General features: G+C 51.6%; 1 protein-coding gene and 1 pseudogene across 1 annotated transcript; both read right to left on the bottom strand.

Moving 5' to 3' along the window:
* Positions 1-9,440: 9,440 nt before the first annotated feature.
* On the bottom strand, positions 9,441-9,909 carry LOC103599292 (annotated as a pseudogene).
* An 8,906-nt stretch (positions 9,910-18,815) lies between these two features.
* On the bottom strand, positions 18,816-20,575 carry MGAT3 (mannosyl (beta-1,4-)-glycoprotein beta-1,4-N-acetylglucosaminyltransferase). Its single transcript, XM_008583401.1, has one exon. The coding sequence runs from the start codon at positions 20,573-20,575 to the stop codon at positions 18,998-19,000; it is 1,578 nt and encodes a 525-aa protein (XP_008581623.1). The 3' UTR covers positions 18,816-18,997.
* Positions 20,576-22,970: the final 2,395 nt, after the last annotated feature.

Genomic DNA, 22,970 nt, shown 5'->3' with positions numbered 1-22,970 from the left:
AGCTCCGTAGCCTGTCGGGGGGCTGACAGCAGGTGTCAGACCCCTGTACTGTCTGCTGATCTCGGGCTGGGGCTGGGGGGTCCCTGAGGGAATTTTAACGCTACTGTTCCGTCATGGCTTTCAGAGCTCTTCCAAATCCTTATTCTCAGATTGCCTTCTTTCAACCCGCCGCTCCCCAGACCCCTTGGCTCCTACCCTTCCTTCAAGGTCTACCTCAAATGTCCCCTCCAGAAGTCTTTGCCGGCCCCTTCCTCTCCCCTCCTCCAACATACTCAACACACCTTCTTTGAGGCCCACAGAAATGTCTGCACACCGTCTCCCCCTTGGCTCCTACCCTTCCTTCAAGGTCTACCTCAAATGTCCCCTCCAGAAGTCTTTGCCAGCCCCTTCCTCTCCCCTCCTCCAACATACTCAACACACCTTCTTTGAGGCCCACAGAAATGTCTGCACACCGTCTTGATTGCTCTTAACCCGTTCAACAACAAGACATTTCTACCGGCGTCTCATTTGCCAGGCACTGTTCTTTAATTTATTCGTTTGCTTCTCTGTCTTTCACTAGATTTGAGGACAGGGGCCATGTCTCTGTGGAATCTGTGAGCCCCCCTCCCCCAAGTGCCTCCCACAGTGCCTGGCTCAGTCAAGCCAAGGAAGGAGGAATGCTCTGGAGTCAGGCCAAACTGGCTCCAGTTCTAGCTCCACTACTTAAAGAGAGCTGCCCTTTGGCAAGTTTCCTAACCTCTCTCAACACCGCAGTTGTGAGGATTAAAAGGAATCTAGCAGGAGGAGGGTGGGCACTTCACGGAGTAGTTGCCCATCCATTCATTCATTCCTGTACCATATCCTGGTTGAGGTCCTCTCATGAGCAAGGCACTGCTAGACCCCACGGGGGACAGGGAGACCAAGTGCTTGTCTTCCGGTGGGGGCTGATAAGAGGTGGTAAGAGCCTGACTTCCGTTTCAATGGTATCAGTCTGGCTTGAGAGTAACTGAAGGGAAGGAGGGCTGAAGCTGGGAAACCAGTCAAGAGGCTGTTGCAAAATCCCGGGGGAGAGAGGATAGGGGCACTGACCAGGGAGGTGAGAGTGGAGGAGGGAGAACTGGTCAGATCCTGGATGTATTTGGAGGTAAAGCTCACAGGATTTGCTAATGTGGGGTGTGAGAGAGAAGGGTCGAGGATGGCTTCTGGTTTCCACCTGAGCAGTTGCCCTGCCGACAACTCCCTGCTCCAACTTATTTAGGAGCATATTGCAGGTTTTCCAAATTGCTAGAAGAAGGCTGCTTTCCAGGGACTGAGTCTCCACTCAGTGGTGATGTGTGTGTGTGTGTGTGTGGTGGTGGTGGTGGTGGGGTGGTCCTAAGATTTCCTACACATGGGGAGCCCAAGCAGCAGGGGAGAGACTGTAAATCCCTGGAGCCTCTGAGGAAGGGTGGGGCCCGGATAGGGGCCTTAAGGAGGCTTAAGATTTAGGAGCAATAGTGGATGTGGAATCCAGGATCTTAGGAATTGTTCCCCCAGGGCTGGCTTGGCATGGAAAACAAGGACGAAGTTCAGCAATGATCTCCCTCCTACAGTCACACTGAGACAGCACCAACACCAGAAGCCCACCTTTATCAAGCACCTACTGTGTGCCGGACATTGGATTCAGTACCTTACAAACGCATTATGTGTAATCCCAGCATCCCTGTTCGGTAGGCATCATTATCCCAATTTTATAGATGAGAAAATCAAGGCCAAGAGAGGTTCAGTAATTTCTCCAAGACACTGAGCCAGGCAGCAGAGAAGCTTGCAGGGGAACCCAAGTCTATCTTACTCCAAAATGCCTATTCTTTCCACACTCTCAGGCTGCCCTACTTTGCTTTTCAAAGAAATAATTTTGTGACCCAAATAAATCTAATTGGTAACATTTTCAGCTGGTAGACCAGGTGACCTTTCATATCCCTCCTGACCTTCCTGTTTGATAGAGTATTATTTTGGGGAGGGAACAAAGGAGGGAGATCCTTTGGCAGGGGTAGCAGATCTGCCATTCAGATCGGCTGTCCCAGACTACTCTTGCTTGTCAGGGTCTTTTCTTTACTTCCAGGCTCACAAGGCCCCTCCTTGCCCCCAATGCTCCCATGGCACCTGGCACCCAAATGTCTCCATGATGCCTTCGTAGGGCAGAGAGCTGTGGCAGGGGCACCGACCTGAATCTCAGGGTTCTGCCAGGTTTCATGAGATAAGGGACATTCTGGGACCTCTTGGATTGATACTGCAGGTTTGACATAACCCCCTGGCCTTGCATCTGGATGATGGCAATGACCTCTTATGGGGATCGGGGCTGGAGGATGAGTGGGAAGCACTTGTTCACCCAGAGCAATGACTGTCACATAGTAGGCATTTAATTGTTGAATGAATGAATGAATGGATGTTTCCCAGAAAGATAGAGGTCCTGGGAGAGATGGGCCATTTCCCCTGGGTCAGAGTGGTCAAGTCTGTCTAATTCGAAAGGGTCTTATGGGTTGGTGGTGAACATAGGGCAAGTGACTTAAGCTTCTTCTGCCTTGATTTCTGCATCTATGAGTTGGAGGTGGTGATATAAGGCTGTTGTTGAAGAGTAAATGAGAGAGGGCATGTAAGGTATGACAGCACACAGTAAGCGTCAGCTAGTATTATTACAAAATGTCGTCCTCTCTCATGCATGGATGGGCACATAAGAATATTGGTCCACAAGCAGATATTGGAAACCCAGGACACAAGTTCCAGGGCATAACCTCAGGGTTATCTCAAGCTGTGGTCCCCCTGGCCCTGGAAAGCCTTGGTGGTCAAAGGTCTGGACCCCTGAGGGCTAAGGCAAGATGCTGGGACAAAAACGAACAAAACATTTTTGGCAAATGACCCATGAGAACCAACACTATTGTTTCTAATGTGTTCATCAAGTAGTCAATTGTTTTGCATTTACTGAGCACCTAGTATGAACCAGGACTAGAGGCAGGAATGTAGAAATAAAACAGACAATTCCTGTCCTCATGAAGGTCAGGGTCAAGCGGGGGAGATAAACAAATACACAGACAAGTGCCGGGAGAGAAGCCTTCACAGGTGCGTGGGAACCTGTGACCCAGTGCAGAAGCAGAGTGTGGGCACCAACTCACTAGAGTGCAGGGCAGGAAGACGAGGAGACAGGAGGTTGCCCAGGGAGGAAGTGGCAGCCAGCAAGGTGTGCTTCAGCTGTTCCACTTGCACCGCTGGCCTAGAGTCAGTCGTGGGTTTAAACTCTGCCACCTGACAGCCAGGTGACTTCAGCAAGGTTCTCAATGGCTTGGGCCTCAGTTTCCACACCTGTAAATGGGAATTAATTAAAGTACCTAAGAAATCAGACCTTGAAATTGACTCAGTTACTAAGAAATTGACTCGCTTGCTATGATGGAGGGAGAGATAAGCAGGTCAAGTGGATTGTTTGCAGTGAGAATTATAACTGTTGCTGAGGTCTTAGGAAACTCCCCAGGTGATAGCGCAGGGGCAGGAGAGGTCTAGGCGGAAGACGGGGTTATGTTCTATTGGAGAAGCTCAAAGGATTGGAGCCCAGAGAATCCAGGAAAGAAAGGCCCAAGATGAGACAAGTGAGGAGGCAGGAGTCAGCCATACAGGGTCCAGCAGACCACAGCTGCGAATTTGGCCCTGATCCTAACAGCAATGGGAAGTCTGTGCTGTGATCAGACTTGCGCCTGGGAAAAATCAGCCCGCCTGCTTTGTGGTTACTAGACCTGCGGACTGAGGCCTGCAGGAGATCAGTCCCCAGACCACTGCAGAATCCACTTGAGGGGGGCTCCTCAAGAGTTAACACTTATTAAGCTCTTCCTGTGTACCAGCACTTACATGAGCCAGTTTCCCCAATCCTCAGCTCAGATCTGGAAGGATAAGAACAGTCATTGCATCGCCCCAATTACATCCAAGGACATGGGATCTTAAAGGGCCCTAAGTGTCAGGACTAGAATCTGAACTCAGGTCTGGAGCTCTGAACCATCCACGGGACCAGGGTGGAGAAAGATGACTCTTGTCAATCGAAATTAAGGCTGTTGAGGCAGAAATAGTTTTGTTAAGTTTATTGGGAGGCAAATGTGAGGATTGACCCAAGAAACACTATCCCACAGAGTCAGAGAGTGCTCCAAAGTTTATTACAAATGACAAAGCCTCTATGGACAGAAAAGGCCGAAGAAAGCAGAAACAAAGAACGAAAAGTGAATTGGTCATTTCAAAGTTACTTTCCTTGTAAGGTGGGAAAAGGGAGAGAACAATAGAAAAATAACTGATTAGTTAACATCCGGTTACTTCAGGCTGTCTCTTCTGTGTAAGGATTACAGCAGTGGAAACTTCATTACCATGCCTGTTGAAGATTTAACCTGGCCTGTTGTCCGTCGTGGGGGGGACTATTATCTCTTTCTCCTGACTTCTAGGAAGATGACACTACAACCTAAGTGACATGAGACTTAGCAGGGGTGACTCCATTTTTGTTTTTGGTGGCTGGTTGGTAAGGGGATCTGAACCCTTGACCTTGGTATTATAACATTGTGCTCTGACCAACTGAGCTAATCGGCCAGCTCCCATTTTGGTTTTTTAGTCCTGGGGACAGCAAAATCTAAGGACAAGGAAGCAGAGGACACTCGGGAGGAACCATCAGAAGACAAGGTGTCTGGGAGGCCTGGGAGGGAAGGAGGGTGTGGTTGCAAAGGCCAGGGCCCCTGCAAATTTGGAATTGTTCTAACCCGTTTAGCTGGTCTGTGATGGATGGTTCAGCCAGAGGTGGGGGAGAAGCCCAGGGGCTGAAAAGTAAACGGGAAATAGAAAGGGAGACAGTGATTTTGCTGGAAAGGTAAAGAACAAGATGAAAGGACAGCTGGAGGGGGACAAAAGCCGATTGTATGTGTTGTGTGTGGTTTGGTTTAGTTTAGGGGTTGGATGGCACTTGTTCTAGCCTTGATAGTGGGAAGAGGACTGGGGGAAGCCAGAGGAAGAGAAATTGAAAAAGCCAGAGAGAGGGAGCCCTCAGTGGAGTGATGTCACAGAGGAGGCAGGGGAGAGTGAGGGAGCAGGCCCCGCAGGGATAGCAGTGACTGGCAGCCCAGGCTTCCCAACAGAAGGGCATTCATTCCCTTTACTTTGCCCAGTAGGATGCCTTCTAAAATTGAGACCCTCTATAAACGCCTGTTGCCCTTAATAGGAGGGAAATTGATACTGGATGACAAAGCACAAAGCTCAGTCCAGCCTACCCCCTCCTCCCCACCCCCCCACCAAGGTAATGACCCAGGCTGGTGGAGTAACGGAGGTGTTGGCTGTAACTAGTGGAGCTCTGCGATGTGAGCCAGCCAGGGCCAGGAAATCGCTGTCACAGAGAAAGCTGCCTCCCTCCTAATGGGGTTTGCTGTCATCAGATGTCATCAATCCTGTATTCACAGACTAAAACCTGATATCCCTGGACAGGAATGAGGGTCCTTCACTTGCCCACGAGATCTCTGCTGCCCACATTGTGCCAGGTGGTGTTGAAAAGGGCAAAGGTAACGTGAGCTTATTCACTGAACACCCTCCCTTTGCCACGCAGCAAGAGTTGGGAGCCAGAGGCTGGTGGTGGCACAGGCTCTGAGCCCAAATCCCAGCTCCGCCATTTCCCACCTGTGGGACCTCTGGGAGTTTCGGGACTTAAGAGAAGGTGGGAAAGGCTGAGAACAGTGCCTGGCCCAGAGCAGTTACTCAATAAACGGTAGCTGATTTTCCTTTACATACTTTTTTCCCGTTGATCCCTACTACAGCCTTGTGAGGGCTGGGTATCAAGGTACCCATTTTACAGATGAGGCAGTACTACTCGGGCTGATTATAGCCTCTACCTTCTCAAAGGGCAAACTGGAGGCCTACATGCTGGACTGGGCCAAGTGTCCTGCTTGCTCCACAAAGAGACCCAGAAGATGACCAAAGACAGCTTTCCAGGTTCACTTAAATAAAAGAACAATCTGGCAGCCCTGGGCTCCCCACCTATGCTGAGGAGCAGCTACCAACTTTGACAGAGTGTGAGCTCCCCAGTTCACCTCAACCCCACCACTCCCTATCATCTCATCTGTGACCACTCACTCACTCATTTACATCACTCACTGAGCTCCTGTAGTCTGCTGGACTCCGGTCTGCCAAGGCCTTGTTAGGATTTCCTTCCACACTGGAAGGAAAAGGAATCACAGAGAGGCCTGACTGCCTAGCAGAGTCATGGTGAGTATGCTCTCAGACTTTTCTTCCCAGCTCCAGTCACAAAGCACTGAACCTTCAAATAAGGACTGGCTGAATTGTACTTTTTTAAAAAAAAAGCCATTTATATCTCTGGTGTATGCACCTGGAATTCACTTTGGTGTAAGGAGTGAGGTAGGGATTATAATTAGTTTTATTTCTTTGGGGTTTTTTTGGGAGCTGGCTGGTCCTGGGATCTGAACTCTTGACCTCTTGACCTTAATGTTACAACACCACACTCTTAACCAACTGAGCCAATTGGCCTGCCCCTAATTAGTGTTTTTTCTAAATGGTTATCTATGGAGAAAATAGGATAATTCAGTCAGGCTCCCTCCATTCAGGTCTGGGTGGGGGTCAAGCAGCACATTTCTTGTAAACAAGTCGCGTGTGGGTGGAGTTAGTGCTCACCATTTGCCAATGTATCTTTTTAGTTAATTGCTATTGTGTGTTCTGCAGTTCGTGAAGGAGGCTGGCAGGCAGAGCTCCAGTCTAAAAAATAGAGCATGTTTACTCTGCTGGCAGCTGTTCAATTTTTCTTTGGACTTTGGGGGTGGCAGTTGAATTTCTGAGTTTCTCTGTGGACTGCTTAGTTCATAGTGTTGTGTGCGCTGAATAAAGACTATTCCTTCTTGGGCCGGCCTGGTGGCTCACTCGGGAGAGTGCGGTGCTGATAACACCAAGGCCACGGGTTCGGATCCCATATAGGGATGGCCGGTTCGCTCACTGGCTGAGCGTGGTGCTGACAACACCAAGTCAAGGGTTAAGATCCCCTTACCGGTCATCTTTTAAAAAAAAAAAAAGAATGAAAACTCCTGGTAAGTGTCATGTCTTATATTTGTTTGTATATCCTGTGGTATTTAGCATAAGGTTAACTAAGCAGATGGTAGATAATCAACAATTGATGGTCATTCTTTATATTTGTAGCTCTTATTGAGCATTTCTCTAGGGGTACCTGTATTTGTCTATACTCACCTCATTCTGAAAATGAAGTAGCTTATAAAGATACAAACAGCTTTTCAAGATAAAATATAATAAAAGGGTCTGAGAAAGAAGAGAAAACAAGGACAGGACAGAAAAAAAAAAAAAAAAAAAAAAAAAAAGACTATTCCTTCTTCAACCAAGGCTCCAAGGACTGTTTTGTCTGGTTACCTAGCTCATAGACCTGCGTGTGAAGGATTTGTGAATGGGCTCAAGGGGTCTGTGAGCTCCATATGCTAGCCCTAGTTCTACACTATCAGATATTTATAAAATAATCCTTTCCCCCACTGTCATGAATTGCCATCTTTATCATATAATAAATTCCTATATTTATTTGAGACCTGTTTTCAGAAAATTGTGACTACTTCAACTTTGCTAATTCCCAAGTTGCAGCTCTGATAGGGCTGAGTTCATGGATCAGAGCTCCACTCAGGCTGCTCAGGTCAGGTTTGTTCTAAGGACCCACCAGACCCAGACACTGGAGGTTGGTCTCTCTAGTGGCTGCTTCTCTTTGCACCTGCTCCATTTGCTGCCTCTCCAACCAGCTTCCTCTGCTTCCTCCAATTGGCCCAACTCACTTCTTCAAACCGGGCTCCATGTCCTGGGCAGTGCTGCCCCACCTGCAGGTGGCTGACTTTGAGTCAGCTGCCTACTTTGGTCAAAGGCAATGGGACAAGGTAGCATGAGTGGGAAGGAGGAACTCTCTGAAGCTATATCAGGAACTTTGACTTGGTGCTGTATGATGGGAAGCCATAGACATTTTAAAGTTGGAGGTGTGTGATAGGATCATATCTAGAATATACAGGCACGGCCGCTGGGTGTGGTTGTTCATGTTACATACTACACAAGGACACTACATCCAAGGGACACCTTTCACACCATAGACCTTGTGGAGTTGTACATTTCTTACAATATTTCTTCAGCAGAAGGCAGTGTACACCTAATGTACGCTAATGAAGTCAGTACATTATGGCAATTTTTGAATGAATGGAAATAAAATGTTTTGAGAAAGGGACGCTCTTCCCAATTTGCACAGAGGCCCATATGGGCTTGTGGCAGCCCTGGGTGGAGGATGGATTGATTGGTCGAGGCTGGAAGGGGGAGAAGGAAAAGCGGGGGATGGCTTCTGTGTTTCCGGGTCAGGGTCTCGGGTGGGTGCAACACAGGGATTAGGATGAGATATATCCCAGAGGATGAACAGAGCTTGGGCAGACCCCAAGTGTGGTTCAGATGTGATGAGTTGTGGTGTTTGGACATGGTCCTGGTTCTTTCCCTGGTTCTTTGAGTCTTAGAACTTGACACACTGATGCCCTATGGCTTAGTTGCAGGCAAAACAACCTTTCCTTCCTGGGGTGTCTCAGCAATCCCACAGGCCCAGTGAAGGCTAGAAAATGGCAGGAACCCTGTCCAAATACCATTTGGCTCCACAGTAGGAAAGCCGTTCACACAACCTTCTCACGTCGGAAGGTCAGAGCAAGAAAGTCTACCAGGTCAGAAGAGGAGCCAACAGGAAGCAGGCCCGAGGCCCTCTTATCAGATCAGTGAGGCAAAACCCGGAACCATCCCTGGCCTGTGCACAGGAACTTCTACGGGTGTTGACACCGCCCGGCAAAGCCTCCCATTGACGCATGAGCAGGTGGGCCTCCATCCTCAGTGTGGTGGAGGGGGACAAGCCAACCTGACTAAGGAGGGTGGCTGCCTTGGGTTGGCCAGAGTGCCCAGGTCCTTGGGGTCTGACTGTTTGGGGACAAACCAGTGGGGGCAGATATCAACACATACTGTTACTACTTCTAAGAACGCAAGTTAAAGGCCTGGGAGAGACAGGTCACACAAGGAAGGGTGAGTTATGATGTGCACATCAGGTCAGTACAATTCAGCAAGGATTTTGTGAGCACTCTCGGGTCCTGAGCAGAGTGGTGGGGGCACAGAGGTGAGGCAGACATGCCCACCCCCGCCGTGGAGGAAAGACAGCTGGATGCTCTAGAGGTGGCCCCCCATTAATGATCATCCTAACATTCGACCTCCTCTTGTGCAAGTTCTGGAAGCTTCACTTCCTCATCTTCAAAGGGAGAGAAAGCCTCCCATTGACGCACGAGGGTCAATATCCCCTTTCCTCTGCCTTCTTCATTTTATGTTATTTCCTGGGCTTGGTTTTTCCTTTTTTTTCTTTTGTTTTAATGAAAAAAACGTATATTTAGAATTAGCCAGCTGGATTCAGTTCAGATGATCCCAATTTTGTTGGCAATATCCAAAGCATCACAATCAGAAGCCAGTCGAACAGTGCCTTTGTCTCTCTGTCAGGCCTGATCAGGGTGTTTACTTTGCCACACTGATGTTGTAGAGCTTCCTCATAGCCTGTTCGATCTGGCGCTTGTCGGCCTGGGCATGCACAATGAACACAAGTGTGTTGTCTTCAATCTTCTTCACGGCAGACTCCGTGGTTGGGGGGAACTTGATGCTGGCACAGAGGTCAGGCTTGTTTCTCCTGGGGGCACTCTTCCGAGGATATTTTGGTTGCCTCTGGAGCCACAGTGTCTCAGGCTGCTGGAAGGTGGGTGATGTGCAGATCTTTTTTTTTTGTAGCTTTAAATACTTTTCAGCCCTGCCTTCGTGGCCTTCAAAGCCTTTGCTTTGCTTTGTTTTGGCTTTGGCAGGGGCAAGAGCTTCCTTCTTCATCTTCAGTGCCATCGTGTGAAAGGCACTTGGTTTTCTTTTATCTGTATAATGTTCCATGATTCTAATTTTCATATATTTGTTTTTCCACTTTGTGCAATATATTTGTGTAAACAGCCTCAACTCCTGTGTGTGGTCGGCCGGCAGGGTGCCGGCTACCGACACACCTCGGCATCCACTGGGAGGCAGCACAGCACAGCAAGACAGTGTTGCAGTCCCCGCTCCTAAAGCCCAGTTAGGAGCTGTGTGCCTTTGAGCAACTCATGCCCTTAATCTACCTAAATCCTCAGTTCCCCACCTCTCATCGCACAGGCTGGAAAGTGAAAGGAGCTCCCACCAAATACCACTCAGTTCCACAAGAGAAAAGCTGCTACCTCATAGGATTAAACAAGCTGATCTATGCAAAGTGCCTGGCATGTACACAGTAGATGCTCAACGGTTGTGTGCCCCTTACTCCAGTGGTTCCTAACCTATGTGATTTTGCACCCCAGGGGATATTTAGCAATGTCTGGAGACAGTTAGTGTTGTCACACTTGCGGGGGGGGTGTTACTGGCATTTAGTGGTCACAAGCCAGGGATGCTGCTAAACACCCTACAAAGTACAGGACAGCCCCACAACAAAGAATGATCTGGCCCACAATGGCAGTACTGCTCAGGTCGATTCTTTTGTCTTGTTCATTTCTGTATCTTCCTTGGGGGCTGTTACACAGTAAGCAGCCAGAGATTGAGTGTAGGGTTGAGTTGAAAGGAGAGTAGAAGCAAAAGGGGTGGCACAAAATGATTGGTGGGAACTGTGGGTGCCAGACCAAAAAGACAAATTGCCAAGAAACAAGGGTCATGTGCCTAACTGCATTAGTAAGAATGCTTCCTGAGAGCTGGAGCAATATTCAGAAACAAAACTGTCTCCTAGGCATCCTGATGAGATTGCTCTACATGCTAGAGATCAAGCTGACCCTTGAGGAGATTTATATTTATTTGCTTATTTATTGGCAGCTGGCCAGTATGGGGATCTGAATCCTGGACGTTGGTGTTGTCAGCACCGTGCTCTAACCAACTGAGCTAACCAGCAGCCTTGAGGAGCTTTATAAAAGTGAGTGCCCCCTATGGAGCTTTCTGCCCCAGGAAGTGGACATGATAAACTAGAACAGCTGAGTTAGAAAATTCTCTGCCTCAGGGCCGGCCCATGGCTCACTCAGAGAGTGCGGTGCTGATAACACCCAGGCCACGGGGTCGGATCCTATATAGTGATGGCCGGTTTGCTCACTGGCTGAGCGTGGTGCTGACAACACCAAGCCAAGGGTTGAGATCCCCTTACCGGTCATCTTTTAAAAAAAAAAAAAAGAAAGAAAGAAAATTCTCTGCCTCCTGCGAATCTCAAGAATGTGGTGTCTCCTTCCTCCTACCCCCAACCTGCACCCTAGGCCTTGGCCAACGTTTGTAGAACCAAGTGGTGAAGAGTCTAGAAGACCCATTACTGGAAGGACAATGGGCTGACTGGCAGAGCAGATGCAGGGAATGGAGATGATTGCTATTTTTGAATACCTTATGGACAGTAGCGTGGATGAGGGCCTGGCCTTGTCCTGTGTGACCTTCTAGAGGGCCAAGTGCCCTAACTGGGGCCTGGCATAAGGGATGTGGGTTCTTCAGGCTGGAGGTCCTTCTTACACAATGGGAACTGCTCCAGTGTGATATTCAGCAGAAGTGGCAAATCTGGACCAGGTTGGGCCGATGACTGAGGGAGCAACCAATCCTGTAGGAGAGGGCTTGCAGAGAAGGCCTCAGGTGGTAGGAGGTTGCACATGACAGAACCCCAGCCTGAGGGCTGGCAGATTGGACATTCAGGTAACAGAGTATCAGAAAAGCCTAGAGTACTGGACTGCATTGGAGACAGCCCTGGGCTCACGTCCCCACACCTCCAGTTATTAGTGGTGCTCATTTGTTTAGTCTTTCATTCCACAAAGAGCTATCAAGCCGTGCCAGGGACTGTTTGCTCCCAAGAGTGGAGACAAACACAAAAGCAGACAATTATCAGACCATGGGAAAGTGCATTGGAGGCATAACGGGAGCCCAGAGGATCAGCCCCTACCCCAAGTGTGGGGAGGGTTAGGTGGGGCATGTCCAGCAAGGCCTCCTGAGGAACCTGCCACCTGAGCAGAGCTCTAGAGAGTGAGAACTAAGTGCAAAATGGCAGAGGGTTCTGGGCTAAAAGGACGGCACCCACAAATTGATGGAGGAACGGTTTCATTAGATGATCTAGAATGTTGTGGGTTGTAAGTAGCAGAACACCCAACCCAAAGTGTCTTTAACAGAAGGGAATTTATGGGCTCATAAAACTGAAAAGTCCTGATGGTGTGGGTTTTACGTAAAGCTCCACACAGCACCTGATGCTATAAGCTATATATACCCACCTCCCTTTATTTCCCCCCAGTGACAGGGAGCTTTTTATCCATCCTTTTTGGAGAAAAGAGAAGAACTTCTTTTCCAGGAGTTTCCAGAAATTTCTTATCACTAACCTGAATTGGGACACTTGTCCATCCTGAAGCAATTGCCCTAACCAAGCAGTGGGATGTACCAATTGACTTGGCCATTCAGGGCTACCTCTGGAGCTGGGGGTGTGTGTGTGCATGTGTGTGTCAATCCCACCAAAATGTATAATTAAGAAATTCTTGGAGGAAGAGCAACTGCCAGTGTCTACTGCAGCTGGATTCACTGTGTGCTTGCTGGCTCTGGGCTACCTTCCCCAGGCATGCTTCAATAACCACAACAACCAACACTTTGAGGTAGAAATTGTCATCACCACTTTACAAATGCTGATGAAGGCTTAAGTCCAAGGAACACATCCAGGGTTATGTGTTTAGTAAGTGGGAATCTGAGATTTGGACCCTGGGTTGTTATGTCATGACAGTCCCTGGCATACAGTAGGCATCCAATAAATGGTAGCTGCTATTGGGCGAATTCAAGGATGCCTCCAAAATTCCAGCTGTTGTGATTGGGTAATGAGGTGTCATGAATGGGATGGAGAGTACAGAAAAGGGAGAAGAGGCTTGGAGGGGAAACTAAGTTCCATTCTGACCCCTGGTGTTCAAGGTGACCTTAACATCTTGGGAGCTCATTCAACAGGCAGCTGGATCCATGAGCTGGGTGTTCAGCAGAGAGAACTCTCTGGAGAGATTGCACCAGCACCACCTTGGTGAGCATTGCAAACTGCAGACAGAGCAGTGGGCCAAAGACCAAGACCTGGGGAGCCCCTTTTTTGCAGAAGTGCATGGGGATAAAGGAGCTCAGGAAGGCAACCAGGAAGGAATGTCAGAGAGGGAGGAGGAAGAGACAGCCATGAGGTAGATGAGTCACAGAGGCTAAGGGAAGAAGGCTCAGGAAGGGATGCATGACCCATGTGTCAAGTGCACCACATCTAAAGAGATGGAGGATGCAGACAGAGTCCTGGTGTGATCACTTACACTCATGACGCTCTTACCATGCCCCAGGCTCTGTTCCCTGCTCTGAGCATCCTTACTAACACCTCTGTGGGTCTGTCCTATGAAGATCCCCCTTTTACAATTGAGGATCCAGAAGAGAGTTGACCAAGAAAGTCCTGATGGAGGCAGCTAAGGTTGTGTCAAGGGTGGCATCTGTGCTGGCTGCTTGGCTTGTTCCTGTGTGTGTCATCCCTCCCTTTGCCATCCACCCAACAATACAGATCAGGCCCGAGCAGGTGAGCATGTCTCTGCAGCCACTGTCCACCTGCTGCTGAGTAGAAGAACCGTTCAGCTGAGCCCAGCCTAAATTGTAATCTGAGAGCAAATAAAGTGTTCTTTTAATCGACTAAATTTCAGGGTGGTTTGTTTCAAAGCAATAAATGATTGACAGAGTAAACTAAAAAATTTTTTTCTTTTAATTTAAAGGAATTAGTTTCCTGCTATAACTGAGTTTTGGGGAATTCACTAGAACAGGAAGGGAGGGGGCAAGGATGCTGGCCAGAGGGCCAGCCCTAAGCAGGGCCTTCCACTCCCTTGAGCTTTAACCAGAGATTCGTGGCTGCTCCATGGTTTGGGGTGCATGGAAGGAGGCATGATGGGCCTTCAGGATATCAGGGTGTTGCCTGCCCACAGCTCAAGCTCCAATCTGGAAAGCACCCCTTGGGGTGTTTTAATGGTGGATGTTGGCCATTGTCATCACTGTCACCCTTGTCTCTCATCCGGATGGAGCTTTACAGGTTGCAGAACAGTTCCCTTTATTTCATTCCATCCTCTGGGTGCAGTAAAGCTAGAATGGGCCATCTTTATAGGTAGGAGACAGAGTCTGGAAGAGAATACACATCCCCTCCTAGGTCATGGAGCTGTCAGTGCCCCCAAACCTGCCTGGATGGCCAGTTGAGGGAGACAGTTGTACCTGACATTCACAGACACAGCACAACACCAGTTTCCTGGCTCTGATAACTTTGACCAGCCGTCACCTGACCATTCTGACCTTGTGCTTACCTGTCTGTGTTCTCGGTAACTGTGATCCTTCTGAGAGCAGGGACTGTCTTCTCTAGGGGTCCCCTGACCTGGCACTATGCCTGGCTTGGTTAGGAGCTTGCATGGTCTTTGGACATTAGCACTGCTGTACCCTCCACCTCCATCCCCATCTCCCTCATCGCCCCGCGGATGCTGATAGAGGGAGTGCAGTTTGGCAGATAAGAGCTCAGCTTCTGGTGTTAGGTGAACTCTGACTCTGCCATTCACCGCCATACTTAAGGTGCCTAAACCTCAATTTCCACATCTAAATGGGAATAATGGGGAGAGAAATCTTTTAGCCCAGAGTTTGGCACACAATAGGCACTTAATAAGTAATGTCTATAAATGTTTATGATGACGGTGATTCACCCTAGGACATGATTCAAGCTGTAAACTTGATCTTAAATGGCAAGTGGGTCACCGCCATCTGGCTGGGTGGGGTGTCTACATCTCCTCCACTCCCTCAGTCCTGTAGAATTCAACCCCCCACCCCACGTACCTGCCACACGCACTTACCTTGGGGGTGTGGCTGAAGTCCAGGCAATCCCGGCCCTCAGGAGTCAGATTCATGTATGTAAAGTGCTTGGCGCTTTGTGAGTGCTCGGGAGACACTAGCCGCTGCTCTGCCACCAACATTGCTGTCCTCCTCCTCCCATCTCTGGGCCTCAGTCTCCCTAACATGGAGACTGCACCCCACAGGGAACCAAGGCAGAGCTCAAAGACTACCTGTTCCCACCATCTCTGAGACTGTCCTTAAGAAACACCCAGGGACTCACCTGGAGGACAATGCCAGCACCCACTGGCAGAGGAATCCTCCAGGAAGACCCCCACATTCTAAGGTCCCAGGTGCTGTCACAGCACAAGTCCAAGGCCAGCTCCATGGGAAGATAATTGCTCCTGAAGAGCTGCCCGAGAGGACCTGGCACTGGGAATCCAGGTCTGGGATCTAAGTGGCTGTGTGACCTGAGCCAAGGCATTTAGAACCCCTGGTAGGGAGGAAACCCACTGAGGCTGGAGTGCTTGTCTCCCCGCCCTGACAGCAGAACTGTGGGGGAACCGCTTCCTCCCTGTAGTGGCACCAAAGCCTCCATCCAGATCCCCAAAGGGGTCTCCATCCACCTCAGGAGGATGGGTTCCTCCAGTCCTAGGAGCCAGGCTCTGGTCTCCTTCCCAGCCTGTTTCTACTTGTGGGAGGAGGCACACTCTGCTGGCTGGTGCCTCCCTAAGTGAAGTGCTCGCCACCTCCCCCTTCTCCCCACCGGCTGCCCAGTCCTAGGAAAGGCCTCGCACCCCACTGATCCAGGTGTGGCAGCGAGAGCCTCGTTAGCAAGACCAGAGCCATCTGCTGTCACCCTTCCTGGACCCAGAGCACCCGCAAACTGGCCACACATGCACACCCTTCAGACTTTGTAGGTGTTTTTATTATTAATATTATTTCCTCCTTTAAGCATCCCTTTAAGGGTGAAATGAAATCCAACCATTTACAGAGAAAATGATTTCAGAATGTACATATTGATTTTCCCTTACAAAAAAAATAATATTATTGTGTCCTTAAATTATACACTTTCCAGGGTCCTGCCTTCTGCACAGGCAAGTCCTGTCTCCCCACCTTGACTCTCACCTTTGTCCCCAACACTCTCCCATAACCAATGTGACCTGTGGTGGATGAGGCCAGCCATACTCCCTGGACACTTCGCATGGACAGCAGGACTCCTTGGGTCTAGAGGCCATGGGGCCAGTGGCTCCTAAGGGAAGAGATCTGGATATGGTGATGGGCAGCAGTGTGCTGGCGTTCACACTGTTTGGTTCCCTTCATATTGGGGGAGGGGCCCTGGGCTCCTCTGCCCCCCCCACTGAAATTCCCAGTGTATGCTGTGACTATATTGAAACTCTTCAACCCTATGCCCTGGCCACTCACCTCACTGACAGTATGCTGTCCACCCAATGCCCGGCCCCACTGGGTCTGAGAGGGAAGGTGGGGCCTGGCAGGTTGAGCCCCCCCACTTTCCTTCCCCTACCTCTGAGCTGGTGAGCTGGAGGCCAGCCTGAGGAGGGCCTCCCCTCAGCAGCTGAGGGGCCAGGAGCATGGGTGTGAGGAAGCCATCAAGGAGGGAGGGCCAGGGCCAGGGCTCAGGTAAGATTCACGAGCCCCCTGAGACCATCTGTCCATGGGGTGAGCAGAGACAGCTCAGGAGGGTGGCCCCAGCCTGGACTGACCCAGAGCCACAGGGGCACCTGACTTCTTGCAGAACCAGAGAGGGAGCTGCTGTGACTTCAAAGGAAGGGTTCCATTGGGAGCATCCCCCAGATGGGAGGGAGTGGGGACACAGAGCCTCCTCAGCCTGCTTCATGCTTGCCTACCAAGGCTAACTCCCCACATCACGCCCACGTGGGTCCTTCCCCCAGACAGAGCTGTGGCAAAGGAGACACCCTCCTCTCCTGGCCCATCAGGAAACCCTAATAAGACATCCAGAAAAAGCCTCGCTGGAGGTGGAAGAGGACGGGCAGAGGACGTGGTTGGGGCCAAGAGGGGCCGGGGCAGTAGTGGGCCCTCAGCTGTACAACCCTCAGGTCGGGAGGATTCTCTTTCCTCAGACTGAAAGACAGACAGACAGACAGATCCTGCATCCCCTTTAGCCTGGTTTCTAGGCTCCCTGAAGGTTTTCTGCCTCAGTCATTTTGGGGAGCTGCAGGAGGTGTGGCCGTAGGCTCCAGGTCCTAGGCTCCCACATCCACACACAAGCATCTATTTACAGGGACACATCAATACAGACATGTACAAAGACACACCAAGCATGCACCCATGCCCATAAATATACTCGCGCACGCACAAACACATACCGTTCCACAGGCAGACTCTGAGTACTGGCATCACTGGGTAAGTGTCTGAGGGGGCCCCGGGGAGGGGGTGTTTCACCCTTCCCACACACCTGTGGGCTCTCATGGCACCCCGGCCCTGGGCTGGCATGGCGAGAGCAGCAGGAGCAGATTGTTCCAGAAGCTCTGAACAATGAGAGCAGAACCCTACGACTGAAGCAGTCATTTCCACCCTCCCCCATGCTGCAGATGCTACTCGTCCCTCGTATCCCTTCTCTTCTCCTTCATTAGTAAGAGAACTCTTGAGGCCGGGCACATGGCAGCCCAGCTGAAGGCTATTTCCCAGTCTCCCTTGCAGTGGCTTGTGGCCATGTGACTAAGTCTTGGCCAATGAGATGCCATCAGAAGTGACCGTGCCATTTCTAGATCATGCCCTTAACAGGAAAGGATGTGCTTTCCCTTGCCTTTCTCTGCTTCCCCCAGGCTTGATGCACACTCGATGGTGGGAGCTGGAGCAGCCTCTCTGTACCCAGAACTGGAAAGTGTGTATGAAGGAAAGCAGAGCTGCCCTACTAGCTCTGGACCGTCTCTGTCTCAACAATTTAATTGGAAACAAGCTTCTATCTTGCTTAAACCACTGTACTTCAGGGTCTCCTAAATACAGCAGCTCAGAATGTACTCCAACAAATACATCCCCCACCCCCATAAGGCAAACTAAGAACAAGATGACATACAACTGGCCTTAATATCCCTTCTTTGGCCCAGGGTAGCTGGGCCAGCTCCAAAAAGGGGCATACAAGTGATTCCACCCGAGACGGTGGAGAGCTGGGGCTGCGGGTGCTCCTGGGAAGGTGTGATGGGCAGGGAGAGGGCAAACGATGCAGAGGCCTCATGTCAGTCTTCTCCTCCCCCCATCCTTCCCCTCCCCATCCCCCAGGTCCCACCTACTACCCTGGCCATTAGTACAGCCTCCAGCTCCCACGCCTCCCTGAGAACTGGACTCCTGGCCTCGCAAGGACTGAGTGGGCAGCCCACAAGAGAGCAATGTAAAGTCAGAAGGAATGTCAACGCCAGGTTTGGAACCAAAAGGAGTACTCCCCTGGGTTGCCCAGGCCCCACGCCTATGTCAGCTCATGAGGGGAAGGGAGGGGGAGCACAGGGACAGACTCAGGTGCCATCCTCCCAGCACAGTGGTGTCCTGGAGGCAGGTGGGCGGAATTCTCGCCTCCCTCTGGCCCGGCACTTCTGAAGACACTGCAAAGCATTTCTCAGCTATTCCTCTCAGCTGGATGCTGTTTTTCACCCCCTCCCCCCAGGTGTCCCCTCTTTCTCTTGGACCCAAGAGACCTGGGACCTCCTCGCATGCCCCTTCTCACCTCAGCTCCAAAGGCCAGCTGGTGGGCTTCTCCCCGGCCACGCTGCAGCCCCCAGGTGGCCAACCAGGTGTGTTCCTGCAGGCTCCCTTCCCCCACCCTACCTCCCCTGCCCTGCCAGCCAGGAGCCATCTGCATTCTCCATTGGCACCTCCTGGCCACAGCACTCTTGGCAGGGCCAAAGGGCTGCACAGACATCTGGGCCCGCTCCCCTCCCCCGAAAGGAAGGATTTTGTTTGCTTGTTTGTTTTTATCTCAAAGGCCTGACCCTGGATTCACGCGGGCTTGAGTCGGGGAGGCCCCCCACCCACGCACTCCTGGCCTCTCCAGAACCATCCAGAAGGAGGCAGGAAGATAACACCTCAGGGGTAGCCGTCCCCACACCCCCCGCCGCGGGCCCCACAAGGCCGTGCAGCCTCAGCCGGCCACCGCGTCCAGTCTGCCCCTGTTCCGCCGGCCGCCGGCCGCCGTGCCCTTGGGCTCCTGGTAGGGGTTGTCCAGCAGGTAGCGGAACTGGTCGTAGTTCTTGAGCAGGTACTTGGGGGCGTACATGTGCTCGCTGGGGTCGGCAGGCGGGTATTCCTGCTGGGTGCCGTCAAACCAGCCCCCGGTGCGGATCAGGCTCCGGATGTAATTGAGGTCGCGCTTGTCCTCGTAGTCGCCCCAGCGGGGGAAGTCGCCGTTCTGGGCCGACACGAGCTTGAAGTAGATGCCCTCGGGCGTGAAGCACCAGGAGCAGTGCCAGCCGGCGAAGTGCAGCGGGCTGCCGAGCGACCACTGCACCAGGATGTGGCCGGTGCGGTTCTCGTAGTGGCGGAAGGCGGGCAGCGTGTAGTACTGGCGCCGGCGCAGGCGGATGCCGTCCAGCCCGTACACGGCGCGCAGCATGTCCACCGTGCAGCCCGACACCACCTCCAGGCTGCCCGGCTGCTTCCAGAAGAAGCCGTACAGCGACTTGCGCATGTGGAAGGCGAAGGGCTCGGTCCAGCCGTCGTAGAGCTTGAGGAAGAGCACGCCGTCGCGCGCGGGGATCTCGTCCGCGTCGTCGATGATGAACACGTCGTCGGGCCGCAGGTTGCGCAGCCGCGACACGCCGTCCTGCGTCAGGAAGGTGCGCAGGTAGTCGTCCGCGATCCAGCCGTCCTGGCGGCCACCGGCCGGGAAGTGGTCGAGGAAGACGTACAGCACCTTGTGGCGGATGTACTCGAACGTGCCGTTGGTCAGCAGCTCGCGGAACTTGAGCGGCCGCGGCTCCCCGTAGGCCGTGAAGTTGGACTCGCACACCACGAAGGCGTCCACCACGTCGCCCAGCTCGTGGAAGCGCACGTCCAGCAGGTCGAACTCGTGGTTGACGTTGATGGCGTTGATGACGCGGCGCGGCACGTCGCGGGGCACCAGGCGCTCCTTGGTGGGCAGGTTGGAGTACTGCACCACGGTGGGCACGCCGCAGCTTGGCCCGTGCCAGCCGGGCAGGCACACGCACTCCACCCACTTGCGCCGCGCGCCCCGGCTGCCCGCGCGCTCCCGGCCAGCGCTCAGCAGCTTCCGCGGGGGCCGCCGGGCCGAGGAGCCATTGGCCACCTCGGGCTTCTCCTCGGGCCGCCCCAATGGCGGCCTCTCCAGCATCTTGGTTCCAGGTTTGAAGCAGACGCCCCCGGCTTTGGTGCGCACGAAGTACTCGGTGGTGTCCTCAGGCAGCACGAAGTCCACCCGGTGGAGCTCCTCGGTGGCCTTGCTCGGGGACAGCGGCTGGAGCAGGGGCGAGTGGGAGTAGAGCGGGGTACGCAGCAGGTCAGGGCTGCCGGGCTCGGGGCTGGCCTGGGGCGTGACTGGGGCATTGTTCCAGAAGAAGCTGGACACGAGGTTAGGGCTGAGGGAGGCCAGTTCTCGGGGGAAGGTGACATAGGACAGGGTCTTAAAGAAGTGCAGGAAGGAGATGAGGCACAGGCCTGCCATACAGAACATGAGAAAGAGCTTGTAGCGTCTCATCTTCATCCTGCGGGAAAGAGGAAGAGCAGACGGGTCAGGGGCAGCCTGAGGCCCTTCTCCTAGGAAGGGGATCTGGGGAAGCCTTTGCTGCCACCGTGCTTGAGAATGACTTGGCCAGTGCGTGGTGGCCCCACATGGAGTCACCTTCTGACCCCCCAAGAGTCAACTCGCTGTACCAAGTCCCCTAGAAGACCGGGCATCAAGGAAGCCCTCTTGCTCCCACAGCCCTCCCCCTCAGAGACCACCAGGCCACCAGGACCCTCCTCTGGAGCCTGCTCCTCCTCCTGGCCCGCCACACCCTGACTGTACCAGCTGCGTGGCCAGGCTTTGCTCCAGGAACAAAGTGTATCCTGCAAAAAGCAACCCAGTGCAGGCCCTGCCCCTGGGGGTCACAGGCCCCTAGGGGAAGGGAGAGCAGACTGCAGGCTGCCCATGTGGGGTCCCGTCCCTGCACTGCCCCAGGGTGCGGCTCTTGCCCTTCCTTCCTTCCCTCTTCCTCCTCTCCCTTCTTCTCTTCTTTCCATCTGGACATACTGACAAACCTTTTGGATACTTTTTCACTGAAAAAACCCACAGTTCCCAAGGGAGCACAATTAATTCTAATATATTTAAAGAATAAAATTAAGTACAAGTTCTCCTTCATTACTCCATGCCCTAAATTAGACTGATCTCTAGGTGTAGACAATTTGAGGTGTATGGCTGATTTTATATGCAATTTTTCTGTACTTGGTTTAATATTTTTCATAAATATTATCATATTGGACACTAAGTCCAGTCAAGTGGTTTTCCTCCATCGATGATAGACTTAAAAGATTTTCATATCAGTAGAAATAAATCTACCATTTCCTTTTAAATCCCGCATAAAATTCCATGGTTTTTTGAATGAATCACTCTCTAGTCACCATTTGCTATTCGTTTATGCAGTTTATCAATTAGTTTATGGCTATGGAATGGAGATGCTTGTATATTCCTTTTTTCCAATTTAAATAAACTTTTAGTTTTAGAATATTTGTAGATTATCAGAAAAGTTGCAAAGATAGTATAGAGAGTCCCTTACATGCCTCACCCAGTCTCCCTATTGTTACATTTTACGCCTCCATGGTACATTTGTCACAACTAGGCAACTGACATTGGCATGCCACTATTAACCAAACTCCACACTTATTCAGACATACTATTTATCTTGTGAATGAGCTTGTGCAGCCACAGAGCACCTCTGACTGTAACCATCCAGCTCATTGTATCCTTGAGCCCGGGGGTTGCAGGGAACAGGTGAGCCGGGATGTTACATCCATTCGGCCAATGAAAAAGCTGGCTGGGATCAGTGACTTGCCTGGGAGGACCCCTGAATCACAGAAGGGGCTGGGACAGAAACCTGGCCTTTGGCATCTGGCACTGTTCTTCTACCTAAATTTTCCTTAAAATGCTCATTTCTATGGCTTCTCTTTACTTCTCTGGGTCATTTGGGTGCCCTCCTGTCATCCTCTCCCTCTTCCTAACTCTGAGGATAGCAGGGTAGAGTGGAAAGATATGCATTTGGCTTCAAACTACTGTGACCTTAAGCAAGGCACCTCATCATTCTGAACCTTAGTTTCTACATCTGTGAATGGGAACAGAGTTCCTGGTGCGCAGCAGGAACTTTTCATCCTTTCAATGCTCAAGGCTGGAAGCCTCAACATAATTTCCTCTAAGCTACATGGTCATAAGGTGCAGAATCATGAAATATTTGATCTAGAAAACAAATCTTAAGGACGATCTCCTCCAATCCTTTCATTTTATAGAAGAGGACACCAAGACTTAGAGGGCTTCAGGAACCTGTTCAAAGTTACAAAGCTGGGGTGTGAGCCCAGGTGGCTGGACTCCTGTGCCACATGCCCCTCATGGCCTCGCCTTGGTGAGGAGTCCTGAACAAGCTAGTGAGGAACAGTAGAGCTGCTAATCCCGATGGTCAGAGCAGTACTCATGCTATTAGATCCGAGATGTCCCACCTCCTCCTGTTTAAATGCCTGCTCCCTGGAGCTGCCCACGGGTCACTGGCATAGTTGACTGCAGGCAGGCAGGACAGTCGGGGGTGGGGGTCTGACCTCTGCTCAATTGTCAGCTGTCCCAGGGCAGAGGTGGGGCTGGTCTCCACTGGCTTTTGGGAGGAGGGGCTACTCGTTGGCAGCAATTCAAAGTGGGTCTTGTGGCTCCTCTATCCACAATGGATTCCAGCCTTGGTCTGGCAAAATGAGACCAGTTAGACCAGGCCAGCAGGGTGAGTGAAAGGGTGAAGGGGTCAGGCCCAATAAAGGCAGGTGGGTAGGACTTCCTGCCGTGGTTGGGTCCAGGCACAAAGCAACACAGCAGACTGAGGTCAGCAGGGTGGAAGCCTCCAGAGTGACCCACCTGGGTGGTTTTA

This window comes from Galeopterus variegatus, unplaced genomic scaffold (genome assembly GCF_000696425.1).
Source record: "Galeopterus variegatus unplaced genomic scaffold, G_variegatus-3.0.2 Scaffold2902, whole genome shotgun sequence".
Lineage (NCBI taxonomy): Eukaryota > Metazoa > Chordata > Mammalia > Dermoptera > Cynocephalidae > Galeopterus > Galeopterus variegatus.
The sequence above is the reverse complement of the archived record's forward strand: the minus strand, read 5'-3'. Positions and strand labels throughout refer to the sequence as shown.